Source organism: Tupaia chinensis, unplaced genomic scaffold (genome assembly GCF_000334495.1).
Source record: "Tupaia chinensis unplaced genomic scaffold, TupChi_1.0 Scaffold000256_1, whole genome shotgun sequence".
Lineage (NCBI taxonomy): Eukaryota > Metazoa > Chordata > Mammalia > Scandentia > Tupaiidae > Tupaia > Tupaia belangeri.
The window spans coordinates 2,762,388-2,779,338 of record NW_006159736.1 but is presented as its reverse complement, the minus strand read 5'-3'; the positions used below and the strand labels follow the sequence as shown (position 1 = coordinate 2,779,338).

Genomic DNA, 16,951 nt, shown 5'->3' with positions numbered 1-16,951 from the left:
CTGATTTCCTCCCCTACACTCTTCCCCTCTCTTGCCCTGCTTCCACATTGACTCAGTGTCTGTAACTATTTTTCAATGCATTTTTGTCTTCCAATCATTCAGTCTCTACCATAGAGTGCAGATAGTCGGTAGTGGAGACATTGTCTCTCTTTCTTAGCCTGACTCACTTCACTCAGCAATAAATCTTCCATATTCGACCACTTTCTATCAAATGCCAGGGTCTTGTTTTTTATAGCTGTATGGTATTCCACAGAGTATATGTGCCACACTTTTCGATCCACTCATCTGTTCCTGGACATTTGGATTGGTTCAATGTCTCAGCAATGATAACTAATGCTGCAAAAGTGCAAGTGCTTTTCTGACTGAGCATTCCCCTGTCCTCTGCATAGATACCCAGGAGTGGAATTGCTGGATCATATGGTAGTTCTATTTGCAGGTCTTTGAGGAACCTCCATATTGTTTTCCACAGTGGCTGGACCAATTTACATTCCCACCAACAGTGTAGGAGAGTTCCCAGAGGGTCTTTTTGATTTTCTGAAAAAATCCCAGAACTTCTTTTCCATGAGTACTCTTGGGTCCTTTATTGTCAAGTAGCCTTTGTTGCCAGCAAATACGTGAAATGGAAACATTATGGTTTCCATGGCATGGTCCATTCGAGATGGTGTTTTGGTGTTATCTGTTCAAAGCTTGGTGGACAGGCAGGTGTGGAGGCTGGGCGGGCTGGGATATGAGGCAGTGAGCAGAGCATAGCAGGCTAGGTTCCTTAGTACCTGGGGCAAGACGAGGCCTCAGTAACTTCTTTTTTCTTTTTCAAAGGTTTTTGCCATAGGGCTCCTACACTTGCTGGATAGACACAGTGAGACGGAAAGTAAGAACTCACCCACCGGGGGTATGGCCAAGCCTCAATCCCTTCTCCTCCATGCACTTCCTGTGATTTTGGGCATGTGCACACTGGTGTGATTTTTAAGTTACCAGGTCCAGGACTCAAACTGCAGTTGGCCATGTGGGAGTTCAGCACCATAACCACTCCACCACTTGCTGACCCCCTCTGTAACCTTTTAATAAATGTGTTTGCTGCTCAAGTCATCCTGAGTGGGTTTCTACTGTTTGCACATAGGATGCTCAATGCGGCAGCTGTCCCAGATTCACCCAGTCCCAGTTTAGCAACCCCGACTGAAAAGGAAGCTCTAACTTCTAGGGTGCACATCAGTCAGGCAAGGATTCCTCCTGAATCCTTGGGGGTGAGAGGGTTGGTTTTGTGCTCAGCCATACCCCAAACACATTGCTAGAAGACTGAGATTTTATTTTACCCAGCATATGTGAAATGTCCATTTCTGTAACCCAACAGCATAGCTCATAAAAGACAAAATCCAAAATACATTATGGAATGGAGCAGATGTCCACAAAGGAAATAGGGGTCCATGACACCTTTTATGTAGAGTTTCCCCGATGATTCACCAGTCTTTTTTGAGACTCACCAGTGCCAAACTGCAAATAATTGGAAGGACACATCTGGGGGCCAGCAGACAGAGTAGCAGTTCGAGTCCCAGATCTAGGGCCTTAATATTCATGCCAGTTGCCTGTGTGTATGCCCAAGCTCCCAGGAGGAGAATGAAGGAAGAGAGATTGTGGTGTGGCCATCCCCCTTGGGGGGCGGGGTGTGATTTCTCACTTTCCCTCTCACTATTTATATTTTTCTCTCTCCAGCGGAGCACACATGCCCTAAGGCAAAAACCTCTACCAAAAAAAGAAAAAGAAAGGACACATTTTATTTGGTAGTTCTACCTTTCCAGTGGAACAAAATAGGATACTTTTATTGAAGACTCTAAGAAATAAGACAAATAGAAGGGATCTTGTGTGTGGAATATCTGGAAATAAGATACATTGTTTTCTTATCTCTAAACCTTGGAGAGTTTATAGAAAAGACTTGGTAACAGCAAGACATTGTTAGGAAATGAATTTCTAAGCACAATCCCCACCTCCCTCTCTTCTCATAATCTATTTATTTCTGGTCACCTAGAAATCCATGAGATTCTTCAGAATCGGATGGAAAGACAGTTGTCCTGGTGGAGGTTTGCCAGGAAATTAGCTTTGGCTGAAGAAAAGAAACAGCTTTAACCATCACAGAGTGTCTATGTGCCACAGAGACCAGGAACCCTTCCACCTTTCTGAGTAGTCGTACAGGACACCAAATCTCTTGGGATTTACAGGCTCGGCCAGAGGCAAAAAGACAGTTTAAAAGAAGAGGGAGAGACCCAGAGCGGAAGGAAACAAGATAGAAAGATTGTTCACGGTTGAGAAAGGGAAGTGTATGAAATCCCACCAGAGTCTGCAGACCCCTCCATAAACAGTAACAGCTGCACGCCGAGTCCCTGCAGGAGTCTGTCCTGGATGTTTTCCGTCTGGCCCTCCAGATCCACTCTCCACACTTCTTCACCAGCTCTCTAACAGAGGAAGCGGAGCCATGTGGACTGCGTCAATCAGCTCCTGTCCATTCGCTCCCAGTTGAAAGCAGCCAGAGGGCCGCTCCAAGGAAAGGCAGAAGGATGGGAAGAAAATGACTCTGAGAGTTTCTCCCTGCTTCTCTCACAGCCAGAAGATTGCTACCATCAGGCAGTCTTCTCTATGCAGCCCCTTCTCCTTGACCTTCCAGGAACAGGATGGTAGGCACTCGTTGCTGTTCTAGCCTCAGTAAAACAGTACTGGTTTGGTTTGGGGGGAACAGAAGTTGTTTCTTTATTTTATTTATTTATTTATTAGAGGTTTTTGCTATAGGGAACATGTGTTCTCTGGAGAGACAGAGAGAGACAGAAATGACAAATCACCACCCCACACCGCAATCCCTTCTCCTCCATTCTTCTCTTGGGATCATAGGCACGCACACACCTGCTCCCAGCATAAGATTTTTTAAGGTTGCCCGGTCCAGGACTCAAACCATGGTGGACTATGTGGGAGTCCAGCAACATAACCATTACGCCATTTGCTGGTCCCATGTTTTTGTTTTTATCTGTAATCTCTGCTGTCACTTTGTAATTAGTGCCTTTACGTAGTGGTTTTCACACTTCCTTAGTCACATCATCAGAGCATGCCATCAGATTTGTGCTGGAGCTATGACTCATGCGAATGAAAACATCCTTCGAAAGAATTCAGGACTGACACGTGTGGTTTGGGGTGGGCAAAGGAGAGAGTAAATGGGTAAATTCAAAAGCAGGAAGAAAGCGAGTGGAATGGGAATAAGGATCAAGTGTTTTCACCTCAGCCATGTACCCAAGTGGCTTCCAAGTGGAGATGTCGAGTCTGCCCACAGGGGTGGCAAGTACCCTTTTAGAGATGAAGGGTTAGGAATCATTCACACATAGGAAATAAAACTAGATAAAGGTTGTTCAGAAAATAGCAGTAGAGGTCAGAAAAGCTGTGGGCAGTCCATGCGTTCCCCAGGACATGAGTGTTTAATGGGCAAAAGGAAGAACAGCTACTGACAAGGAGCAGTTGTGAAGGAGGAATAAAGCCCGTAGAGTGGTATCACTCGAGCCATGAGAGTAACGTGTTTTAAGAAGAACTGGATGCTGAGCAGTGTGAATCCAAGAAGGGTCTCTCAAGGATTTAAACTTGTCCTCTGCCTGTAACATTGGACGAACCAGAGAAACTTCTTTGTTAGAGAAATTTCCAAGGCATGGACTGTGGACACCAGTGTCCTATGAATCCCAGAGTGAAAAGGAAGTAGAGTAGGAGGGGGCAGGATGTAGAGATATGCTCTGAGGCATCTTGGCTGGAAAAGAACAAGTAAGTTGTGGCAGTAACCAGAGAGCTGAAAGAGTAAAAAGAGAATTTTTTTTAAGAATTATTTTATTTTACTTATTATTTTTAATTTGACCAGAGAGAGACAGAAAAAGAGGGAGAGGGAAAAGGAGAAAGTAAGCCACCGGATCCAGGACTTGAACCACAGTCAGCCATGTGGGATTCTAGCACCTTAACCACCATGCCATCTGATGACCCCAGGAAGATTTTCTTTTTTTTTTTTAATGAGAGAAACATGAGAATCTTTATATGTGGAGGGGACTAAACCAATAGAGAGGGAGTGTCTCAACCATAAAAGGACAAAGAGAGGCAGACTCCAACAGGTTAGACTTGGATAGAAGGGACCTTTTCCTTCATCCAGAAAGCTAGGCTAAGTGGACATGTAGACACAGCTTTTAGAGACAGGGAAGGAGTCAAGACATTTGATATCTTATGGCCTCGATTCTCTCAATAAGTTAAGAGGCATGGAAAATTTGATGGGAAGGGTTGACATAGATAGAGGTCTTGAAATTTTGAATAATTATAGAAACAAAAAAAAATGAAGAGCATCTGGAAATACTTTGAAGCTGCTCTACAAAGGAAAGAATGTAAGACCTAGATTTTTATAATTAAAAACCTAAAAGAGTGATGTTCACTAGCAGGGAGAAAGAATTTAATAAAGATACAGATGAATATAGATTATCAGTAAATTGGCTAGAGCAAGATAATGCATATTTAAACATTCTCCTACTTTCTCCCCATACTCTCCTGCCCAGAAATGTATACTCATAAGAGTTAAAAATTGTAAGTCTAGAGGAGGAGTAGGGAAAAGAGTTCCCTAGTATCCTCACGTACCCAGATATGAACATGTAATATTGTGTACCACTATGACCAAAATCAACTAGCAGTTAGAAGAATATCAAACTTTGAAAGCTATTTAAATTGTAAACACACACACACACACACAGGTGCAGTGATAACATACTATATCCTTTTTGTGGTGGTTGTTAGAGATTTTGCTATAAAGCATGTGCACTTGCCAGAGAAACAGGAGAGACAGAGAGACAGAAAGGGCGAAGTCACCCCCAGGGGAGATGGCCACGCTATAATCCCTTCTTCTCCATTCTCTTCACAGGATTTTGAGCACATACATGCACACATGCCCAGGGTTAGCTTTAAGTCACCAAGTCCAAGACTCAAACCGTGGTCAACTACGTGGGAGTCTAGAAATGTAGCCATCATGCCATCTGCTGATCCCATCATACTATATACTTTTAAAATCTGAATTCTCAATAAGATTGTTGAGATTTAATTTTTTTAATAAAGTTGTTTGATAGTCCTTGGTCTTAATGTGTTGTGTCATTCTTTTTTTCTTTTCTTTTTTTAGGATTTTACCATAGGGTGCACCAGAGATAAGAAATCATCTTCCTGGGGAAATGATCACACCACAATCCCTTCTCCATTCTCCCCTCAGGATTTTGGGCATGCACAATTATTTTCAAGTTGCCGAGTCCAGTATTCAGACCGTGGTCAGCCATGTGGGAATCCTATGCCTTAAATACCATGTCACCTGCTGGCCCCAGTGTCATCATTCTTTAACCAGAGAGTTATTGATGAACATTCAGATTGCAATAAAGACTTTTGCCTTTATAAGCAATGCTGCAATCAATAACGTTCATATAGAATTTATTTAAAGAATTGCCTTGTTCATTGTAATTATTTATTTTTTTCTGAAGTTGACCAGAGAGAGACAGAGAGAAGGAAAGTGAGAAAGCAAGCTGCCAGGTCTGAGACTCAAACCATGGTCACCCACGTGGGAGTCCAGGTGCCCCAACTGCCACACCACCTGCCGGGCCCACATATGTCATTTTCAAAATGTTATTTATTACTATTATTTTTTATTTGCTATAGGACACATGCACTCACCAGGGGCGGGGGGAGAGAGAGAGAGAGAGAGAGAGAGTGAGACAGCAAGTTGCCAGGTCCAGGACTTGAATCATGGTCGGCCATATGAGAGTACAGCCCCTTAACTGCCATGCCACCTTCTGGCCCCAGAAAGCAAGCCATCAGGTTCAGGACTTAAACTGTGATTGGTCAGCCATGTAGGAGTCCAGTGCCTTAACCATCACATATCACCACCTGCTGGATATGAGAGTGACTATTTCCTCACCACTTCACTAACATATTTTGTCAAAGCTTTTCCTTTTTCTTTTCTTCTTTTTTTTTTTAATCATTGCTGTTAAGCTTTAAAATGACATCCTGAATAGACCAGTGCCATAGTGCAGCGGTTAAGCTCTGTGCATTGGGAGTCACGTCTCACATGGCCGACCATGGTTCACAAATCCAGCCCCTGTGGCTTGAAAACCAGGGGTGTGTGCATGTGCATGCATGCCCCAAATTCATCCTGACGTGATAATGAAATGGCAGAGAAGGAATTGTAACATGACCATGTCCCATTGGGGGCTCTGCTGCTCTCTCTCGCTCTCTCTCTCAAGCCTATGTGCCCGCTGGCAAATATATATATAATTTTTTAAATGGCATTTGTTTCCATTTTTTCTTAGTATGAAGGAAGTTCTGAGCATCTTTTTATATGTTCAGGAGTCAATTGTCTTTATTTTGAAGTCTATTCATCACCTTTGCCCATTTTTCTATTGGGCAGTTGGTCTTTTTCTTACTGCTTCTTACAAGCTCTTTGATTATATATATATAATCAATCATTTTTATTCACAAATTTCATTTTTGTGAATTTACCCACTCCCATAAATTTATTTGTAATTCTCAAATCAATACTTGCAGGGCCTTTTTTAAGTCAAAAATAAAGTCTGAGACTGGTTACACTTCAGAGTTTATTTGAGCAAGATACAGGTTCTAGAACTGGGCAGCATTACAAACCAAAGTTGGTTCAGAATGTGCCATCCCACCACACATGCAAGTTATGTTTGCACCCATAGAAAAGAAAATGACACACAAAACCAAGGAAGAGACATACAAATTCCACCTGATCGGTGGAGTTGGCATTTGCCTTTTCTTTTTCTTTTCTTTTTTCTTTTTCTTTTTTTTTTTTTTTTTAAGATTTTTGCTATAAAGTGCTTGCACTCACCAGAGAGAAAGACAGTGCCACGCTGTAATCCCTTCTCCTCCTTTCTCCTCCTGGGATTTGGGGCACTCACGCACATGTGCCTGTCGTGATTTTCAAACTGCTTGGTCCAGAACTTGAACTGCAGTCTGCCATGTGGGAGACCAGCACTGTAACCACTATACCACCTGCTGGCCTCTGGCATTTGCCTTGTATGGTCATGGTGATCATTTGGCAGCCTGTGACTGAAAGAAGTTCAGCTACTGCCATGGGCTTAGGATGTACTCTTAAATTAGGTTACAGCTTGCTCGCACAACAGGCTAGGCTGCAGTTTTTCTAGATATAGAGACTGTTCTGGGCCAAATTTTATTACCCTAGTAGGGAGACTTTTAGACCAATTAATAGTGATCATTTGCAGACATGCTCAGGGCAGCAAAAACAAACGAGTCACCTGACAAGCATGTTTCCAGCTGAGATCCAACAGGACCACGCTCCCCCTCATCCTATCAGCTCTCATCTGTAAACAAGTGTCCTTTCCCAGTCTATTCAGTGCCATAGTTTCTATGCTTTTTATTGGTGATTACAGTTGTTGATCTGTTTCTGTTTTTTGTTTTTCCAGAGGCCATGTGCCCTCACCAGGGAGAGACAGAACACCCCTACTTGTGGTCACAGTGCAACCCCTTCTCCTCCACTTCTCCATTCTGTCAGGATTTTGAGCACCCACACACAGGCATCTGGCATGTTTTTCAAACTGCTGGGGCTGGGATTCGAATTACGGTCTGTCTCACGGGATCCCCCTTTCTATCCACACCACTTAGCCACGTGCTATAAGGCCGACCTACTGATTTCACTATTTAACGTGGTCACTAAGCTAAAGGGTTATTTAGTGTTTCTAAGAGCAAGACATTTGTGAATGTGCCTGATGGAGAAAAATCTATGTTAGGTAAGCTTAATTGAGGCATGAGTTAGGGTGCTGTTGGCTCTGAGTAGATAAGAAGGTAAGGCTCCATATTGATTGATTGAGGAAAACTGTGACTTAACATTCTCATTGTAAACTAATCCTATATTTCCCCTAGGAGCAATGGTTCAGTATTCACTAATTCAGTGTTCACAGCAACTTTGATGAACATAATTACTGTGAATAATGATGATCAACTGTGTTTGGGAAGTTAACTCTTTATTATATAAATTGTAATGACCTTGTCTGGTTTGTCATTTGTCATTTAATTTTGCTTATTTCAGTGGCAAAAATATCTTTTGTTTATTTTTATGTGGCCAAGTGGATGAAGTTATGTTTGCTATATGTTTCTAGTTACTAGGATTTAGTGATGAGGAAACAGTGAACAAGTGGGATAAACACCTGAATTCAGGTATTACCTGCCATCTGGTCTGTGTGCCTCTGCCCAAGCAGAAACAAACTATCCCTCTCTCCACTCAAATAAAACCCACCTGGTAGAGAGGAAAAGAGATTATATGACTATTACTTCAAAGGGAAGCAATTAGACTCTTAGGGGTACTATTTCACTTCATCCTTGAAATATTTATTTGAGATGGCATGAGCCCGTGGTCTCAGTTACAAAGATAATGTATGAAACCTTTCACTATTACTTGTACAAAATTTATAATAGAAATATTGTTATATTTTTAGTGTCATATTAAATTTCACTCAAACACAAGCTATAAGAGTTCATTGGGGCAATCATAATAAAACTTTCCCTGTAATACATTTTGACTGGGATCATCCCCAAAAGAATAAGGACCTGCCTTCTGGTGAGGTAAGGAGTATTGCGTCAATTATCAACTAAGATAGTCCACAGTTGTATGTTAATGAAGGCGAAAGTGACTAACTGAGTCCAAATTGGAAGTCACACTTCCAGCACTTCAGTTTGCTCAATTTCAGGTGATGGCTGATTTTCGGACTCTGATAGCAACATCCTTGCACAATGGCACCGTGTAAAAGCTTCTCCTTACCCACAATTCTCTTCACCAGTCATTTGACTTCTGTAATAGATACGAATCTGTGACCTACATGCACATTATCTCTGATGACATGAACAGTGAGCTGTGAAAAGGAGAATAACAAAGGTATCCTACTTGACGAGCATTTGATTTTACCACCACTAGAGCAGTAAGCGGGCCATACCTGTCCAAACTGGTGAGTTTTATTAAGTATAATCAACACAATACTATCATTGAATTTCAGTGTGTTGTTGATTAATCCCACACTTGTGAGTTTCAGTGCCCTAGAGCTATGTTTAAAATACTCACATCCTCACTTCTGATAGTTCGCCATTAGTTATTTTAAAACACTTTTATGTAAAATGTAAGTGTTCTCTCTACATTGCCATAGTTCTGTTCGAGAAAATGAAGTGCATTTATTGTTCTTAAAAAAGACACTCAGGGCTGAATGGTGGTAAAGCTGTAAAATGAGACACTCAGTGAGGCTGGTGCACCTGGGGAGGTTCTGCTCCATGTCCAGAGACCTCCCTGAGTGGCCCAGGCATATACTTGCCTGTGGTTCAGGTTGGCTAAGCCTAGGTATCTACCGATAGACCATAAGGAGCTCACGTGCTCAATCTCTCTCTGTCTCGCAATGTCTCTCACTTATGAAATAAACTTTAAAAATAAAAAAAAAAGAATGGGAAAAAAAGAGCCTTATGAAGAAGTGGATATTGCTGGAGGCAAAGATGGGAAATAAGTTTTCTGCTGTTCCCACCCTCCTTCTCCCTCTGCCTTCTTTGGTCTGAATTATGTGCACCATAACATAATTCTTATGTTAAGGCTCTAACCCCCAAAGGAACTCTTTGGAAATAAGGCTACTAGAAGGTAATTAAAGTTAAATGAAGTCATAAGGGTGGGGGCCTAAGTTGATAGTATTGATGACCTTATAAGAAGAGGAAATGATTTTTTTCCTCTCCCCTCACCCTTCTTTCTCTCTTCCTTCCTGTCTTCTTGTACATACACCAAAGAAAGTCCACCTGAGCACAGAAGAAAGTGCCATCTACAAGTCAGGAAGTGAGTCCTCACCAGAGTCCAGTCATGCTGGCACCCTGTTCTCAGACTTCCAGCCCCGAGAACTATAAGAAATAAATTTCTGTTGCTTAAGGTGGTCAGTCTGTGGTATTCTGTTACAGCAGTGAGCCTGACCCAGACACTGCCTCTCTTTAACTCAAAGACCCTGGTGCCTCTAGCTTACTGGTTCTGAACAGTCCACTTGAAGCCACTCGTTTCCTCATGTGCCACCCCCCCCAGCCTATGTCAATAATAGCCACAGTCCTAACCATTCTGTAACTTCTCCCTCGCAGTTAAACAAAACCTTTCCCTCTGACTACTGCTCCTAGTCTGGGCTGCTATGACAAATTACCATAGACTAGGTGGCTTAAACAATACAAATATTAAGCAATTATTTTCTCACAGTTCTGAGAGCTGGGATTTCAAGATTAGAATGCCAGCATGGCTAGGCTTTGGCAGGATCCCGCTTCTAGGTTGTCAAGAGCTACCATTGCCCTGGATCTCACATGGTAGAAAGAGAGCTAGCTAGCTTTCCAGCCTCTTCTTATATAGAAGGACACTCATCACATTCCTGAAGGCTCCATCTCAGGACTTTAATCACCTCTCAAAAGCCCTATCACTAAGTATCATCCCATTTCACATTAGGATTAGGATTTTTTTTTTTTTTTTTTTTGGAGAGGTTTTTGCTATAGGGCGCATGCGCTCGCCAAAAAGACAGAGAGACAGAAAGCGAGAAATCACCCCCCAGAGGGGATGGTCACGCCGCAATCCCTTCTCCTCCATTCTCCTCTCGGGATCTTGGGCACGCACACACTTGCGCCCAGTGTGAGTTTAAGCCACTGGGTCTGGGACTCAAAACTGCAGTCGACTACGTGGGAGTCCAGCGACATGGCCATTACACTAACTGCTGGTCCCTAGGATTAGGATTTCTACATACGAATTTGAGGGGACACAAATATTCAATTTATTGCAAACACTGGTTTTTGTCTTGGCTATTTTTGTGGGTTTTTTTGTAGGTTGTTTGGTGACTAGATGCTCTGATAAACTACTCTGCGCTGCTGTGTGGATGTTTGTAACGATTTGTTAGGTCACATTTAGGGTTTTTTTTTTTTTTTTTTTTTTGGAGAGGTTTTTGCTATAGGGCGCATGCGCTCGCCAAAAAGACAGAGAGACAGAAAGCGAGAAATCACCCCCCAGAGGGGATGGTCACGCCGCAATCCCTTCTCCTCCATTCTCCTCTCGGGATCTTGGGCACGCACACACTTGCGCCCAGTGTGAGTTTAAGCCACTGGGTCTGGGACTCAAAACTGCAGTCGACTACGTGGGAGTCCAGCGACATGGCCATTACACTAACTGCTGGTCCCTAGGATTAGGATTTCTACATACGAATTTGAGGGGACACAAATATTCAATTTATTGCAAACACTGGTTTTTGTCTTGGCTATTTTTGTGGGTTTTTTTGTAGGTTGTTTGGTGACTAGATGCTCTGATAAACTACTCTGCGCTGCTGTGTGGATGTTTGTAACGATTTGTTAGGTCACATTTATTTGTCTCCCCTTCTCCCAACCCAGGCACCTGGAGGCTAGGTAGTGCCTGAAAATGAGAGAAAGACCCTTAATGGTTAGTGTCTCCCTGGTGCCCCTGACATGCTTGTCAGCCAAGCCCACAGTACTTCCTTGAACAGGTACCTCTGCTTCTGAGCCACAAGTTGGGTACAGTGCTTAAGGTACAACAACCACTTACACCCACTTCCTTCCCCCAGAGCTTTCCAATCAGATGGGCCCTGGCCATGGAATTGAACATGAGTTTTCCTTCTCTCCCTTCACCTACTCCAGATACTTACACATTTTTGACCTTTTCTTTTGATCTATGAAAATCGCTCTCCTCTCTGATTGCCCTTTAAAAAGCTTAGCATGAACTTGTCAATGCTGAGGCTTTAGGAAAATAAAAGCCAGGAAAACAAATGTTTTACTGACCACTTCAGCTTCCGGCGTAGAAATAAAAATTTCCTTTGCCAAAAGAGTACCGGAAGGCTTGGTTACCCTTGCGGAACTAGGAAAATGAAAATACAGGGAAAAAACATGTTATTTTCTGAAACTACCCTGGCGTACTAACAACGGGTCTTGAATAGGAAGATCTGATACAATTATAAGGCAAGTTTCCTTCCTATTATTAGGCAGCTGGTAAGAGCACCAGCCTGGAAATGAGACTCAATCCCAGGTCTACTAATAATTCCCTATAAGTCGCTTCAATTCTCCGAACTAAATTTTGTTCATTTATTCATTCAACAAACTTGTTTAAGCACTATTCTCTGCAAGAACTTGGGGTGTGTGTGATGTAAGTCTTGAGGCTTCAAAGATTTATCTTGAACTCAAGGAGCACAGAATCCCATATAAACTGAAGGTTGCAAGATGCTATGGGAACATCAAAGAAGAGAACTTAACGTGGGCTGGAGGGGGCCATCTTAGCGGAGTCTTGCGGGAACAGACAATGACCAGGCCAAGGGCAGCACTGAAAGGGGTGGCACTAGCAATAGGACTGATGTATGCGGTTCCTAGAGATGTTGGTATGAGCTGAATTCTAGTATGGCTTCTATTCCATGGAGAAAAGCTTATACTATCTCCAAATAGCAATGGGGCATCCTGGAACAGCTTTGGGAAAGGGGATAATATGCTAAAATTTGCATGTTTTTGTTGTGTTATGTTTTAGCACCTGAGACACAAATTTACGATCTTCAAGTACTATCTATAGTCAGAAGCCTGAAGTCAGAAGTCTTTCTGAGGTAAAATCAAAGCATCAGGGAAGAATCCATTTACTTGCCCTTCCCAGCATCCAGAAGTTGGCCACATTTCTTAGCTCACAGCCCCGTCCTCCCACAAAGCCAGCGAAGGCAAATCTGAGTTCTCACATTGCATCACTCTGACTTTCCCTGCCTTCCTCATTCACATTTTTAGACATTTTCATTGTTGTTGAGGTAAAGTTCACTTAACATATAATTAACCATTTTAAAGTGTGTAATTCAGAGTCATTTAGTACATTCACAATGCTGTATAGCACCAATCTACATAGTTTCAAAACATTTTCATCACCTGAAAAGAAGTGTCAAAACCCTTTAAGCAGGCACTCTCTCCCTTCCCCAGCTCCTAGCAAACACTGAGCTGCTTTCTGTCTCTATGGGTTTATGTATTCTGGCTATTTCATATTAAGGGAACCTTATAAAGTGTGGTCTTTTAGGTCTCCGCCCACCCCAGTGAGGCCTGGTCACACCGTAGGACTCAAACTGCGGTTGGACAGAGGGGATCCAGTTTCCTCCACACAGTGCTTAGCCACTGCACTGCCAGCCCTATTTTCTGTTTTTTGTTTTGTTTTGTTTTGTTTAAAATCGCTAGCCTAGTGGTTTTGAGGTAGTATCCGTGGTTTTGATTTGCATTTCCCTGATGGCTAATGACTCGGAGCATCTTTTCAAGATATGCATTTAGAGGTTGTATGAAAGATGGACTTAAAAGGGAGTTTAAAAAAAGGTGATGGGACCAGCAGTTGGCATGATGGCTAGGTCGCTGGACTTCCATGTAGTAGACCATGGTTCGGGTCCTGGACCAGGTGGCTTAGACTCACGCCAGGTGTGTGTGTGTGTGTGTGTGTGTGTGTGCCCAGGATCCCAAGAGGATAATGGAGGAGAAGGGATTACGGCGTGGCCATCCCCCCTGGGGAGTGATTTCTTGCTTTCTGTCTCTCTGTCTCTCTCTGTTTTTCTGGTGAGCACACACACCCTGTGACAGGAACCTTTCAAAAAAAAAGGTGAAAAAAAAAACAATTTTCTATGTTAATTCAAATGATGCTATAAATAAACAGTAGGAGTCAAAAAGAAATTGGAGAAATATTTAGAAAGGAAAATTACAAGAATTCAGGACCGGGACCAGCAGATGGTATAATGGTTACCTTGCTGAACTCCTACATAGTTGACTGTGGTTCAAGTTCTGCACCCAGCAACTTAAACTCATGCCAAGTGTGTGTGTATGCATGTCCAAAATCTTGAGAGGAGAATGGAGGAGAAGGGATTGTGACACAGCCATCTCCCCAAGGGGTGATTTCTCATTTTCTGTCTCTCACTGTCTCTCCTGTGAGCTCACACACTCTAGAGCAAAACATCTCTCTCTTAAAAAAAAAAAAAAAAGAGAGAGAGAATTCAGGACCAGTTGATGAACTGGGCAGCTTGAAGGAAGAGAAAAGTCAATACCCTCTCACTATCTTCATTCATAAAAATGAAAAGGTTGGACCAAATGTCCTACAATGTTACCACTGCTAACATTCCTTTCTCAGAGTGGCCTCACCTTGCAAACATCGAAGAGATTTATCAGATGAAATTTATTCAAGGCTCCTTAAAATTGATGTTGCATACATACATTAACAGATTCTAGGGATAAGCTCCTGTCATTGTGGAGACAGCTGAGACAGGACAAAATTTAAATTGGAATATTTAAATTATTTAAAAATTTATTGTTAATTAACTTAGCAATGAAACCTCTAACTATTTGTCATTCTGTATTATATAATATTCTACACATCAAGCTCCAGGGACTTGCCATACTGACTCAGCCTATGCCCTATCATAGGAATATGAATTCTAATTGCAATTATTTTTAAAATCTGTACAATGTAAATAAGTCAGTGCTCCAATTCCCAACTAAAGGCATAAGTTTTATGTTAGGTTCAATCATGGTGGCACAGATGGGAGGACACTAATGCATGATATTGAACCCACAAAAGAGGCCCTGGTTTAGATCCTAGGTCGATTGGAACATACAAGGTGTGCCTACATTTCTGATTGGCCTGAAAGTTGGAGAGAGGATCAGAACATGTCAGGACCCTGGTGAGAGTACCTATTTCTTTCTCTCCCTCAGAGAGTGGGAGAAGGTGAAAGGGATGAAGAAAGGAAGTAAAAAAAAAATTTGTTTTAAAATAGTGTAAGCTGCTGGGTCCAGAACTTGAACCACAGTCAACTATGTAGGAGTTCAGCAAGGTAACCATTATACCATCTGCTGGTCCCGGTCCTGAATTCTTGTAATTTTCCTTTCTAAATATTTCTCCAATTTCTTTTTGACTCCTACTGTTTATTTATACCCTCATAAGAAGGGTCAAGGTTATATCAGGATTAAAAGATTTTACGGTATACAGTTTTCTTGATTTGGGTCTAGTTTTCTCCTTTCACATACACACACACACACACACACACACACACACACGTGTCAGATGAAAGTTGACAGACTTCAAAATTTACGTTAGACCTTAGCCTGGTTGGACCCAAAACTATTTCAGTAAGAACACTTCTTTAAAGTTGTAAATGAAACTGGCCTCTAACTACAAAACTACTGGTAGAAAATATAGAGGAAACTTTTGAAGACATTGGACTAGGCCAAGATTTCTTAAATAAAATCCCTAAAGCACAAGCAATGGTTCCTAAAATAAATAAGTGGGATTATATCAAACTAAAAAGCTTCCTCACAGCAAGGAAACTATAACTAGAATAAAAAGACAACCCTTAGAATGGGAGAAAATATTTGCAAATTATTCCTCAGACAAGGGATTGATAGAATCTGAAATATATAGAAACTCAAACAACTCACTCATTAGAAAAAAAAAATTCAGTTTAGAAATGGGCAAATAAATTGAACAGACAGCTCTCCAAAGAAAGCTTATGAATGGCCAAGAGCCATACAAAAAAATATTTGAAGTCTCTTGTCATAAGGAAAATCCAAATTAAAGCTCTAATGAGATATAATTGAACCCCACTTAGAATGTTAAGATCAAAAAAAAATAAAGAGAAAGTGTTAACACAACTGTGGTGAAAAAGGAGCTCTCTTACACTTTTGGTGGGAATGCAAATTAGTCCAACTTCTGTGGAAAACAATATGGAGATTTCTCAAAAACTTACAAATAGGGGCCAGCAGATGGTGTGGTGGTTAAGATGACTGGACTCCCACATGGCTGACCACTGACCACGGTTTGAGTCCCAGACCCAGCAGCTTGCTTTCTCTCTCTCTCTCTCTCTGTCTCTCTCACTCTCTTTCTCTCTGTCTCTCTCCAGTATAAATAAATAGTTAGATAAATAATTCTTTAAAAAAAACTTAGAAATTGTAACGACCCAGTAATCTTACTTCTTGTTATCTATCCAAAGGATAAGAAAACCTCAATCAGAAAGACATCTGACATTCATGTTTATTGTAGCATTATTTACAGTGCTAAAACATGGAACCAACATAAGTATACAAAAACTGATGATTGAGTTTAAAAACTGTAGAACATAGGGACCAGCAGTTGGCATAATGGTTGTGTTGCTCCCATGTAGTTGGCCACGGTTTGATTCCCAGACCCAATGCCTTAAATTCATGCTGGGCATGTGTGCATGTGTGCCCAAGATCCCAAGAGGAGAATGGAGGAGAAGGGATTGCAGCATAGCCATCCCCCTGGGGGGTGATTTCTTGCTGTCTCTCTGTCTCTCTCTGTCTTTCTGGTGAGCACATGCACCCTAAAGCAAAAACCTCTTAAAGAAAAAAAACTGTGGAACATATATACTCTGGAATATTGCATAACTAAAGAGGCAATGAGATCCTATCATTCAGTTTAAAATGGATAAATATAGAAGACTTAAAGTTGAGTGAAGTGACTGAAAGATACATATTGTCTATCTCCTGTCAATTTGTACTGTCTGCACTTTATGGCAGAGGTTGAGAAATTCGAAGATGTGATGGTGAAGAGGATGGGTGTGGATGCCAGAAACTATAAGGGGGGAAAGTGGTGGGTAGAGAGTGGCTGGTGGATGGTAGGACAGTCGTGTCTACTTAAGTTGTTTCTGTGTTAAACTAGCATGCAGATTGTTTCATGAATGCTTTCTCAAATTATGAAAATTTGAGTGCAAAAAGTTTTGAGAACAGCAGATGGTATAATGGTTACATCACTGGATTCCCACATAGTCAACTGTGGTTCAAGTCCCGGACCCAGCAGCTTAAAACTCACATCAGGTGTGTGTGCATGCATGTCAAAGATCCCAAGAGAAGGGACTGTGGCATGACCATCCCCCTGGGGTGT

At 41.8% G+C, this 16,951-nt stretch overlaps 1 protein-coding gene across 1 annotated transcript in view; it reads right to left on the bottom strand.

Annotated features, from left to right (window-relative positions):
- The window catches only part of LOC102474789 (protein S100-A10-like), a 13,185-nt gene extending 356 nt beyond the window's left edge, over positions 1–12,829 (bottom strand). Inside the window, exons 1-4 of the mRNA XM_006149191.1 lie at positions 12,774–12,829; positions 11,842–11,917; positions 2,324–2,444; positions 518–676 (exon numbers count right to left, since the gene is read on the bottom strand). Coding sequence (XP_006149253.1) covers positions 518–676; positions 2,324–2,444; positions 11,842–11,917; positions 12,774–12,829 — 412 coding nt within the window. The remainder of the gene's footprint in view (positions 1–517; positions 677–2,323; positions 2,445–11,841; positions 11,918–12,773) is intronic.
- Between the last annotated feature and the right edge of the window lie 4,122 nt (positions 12,830–16,951).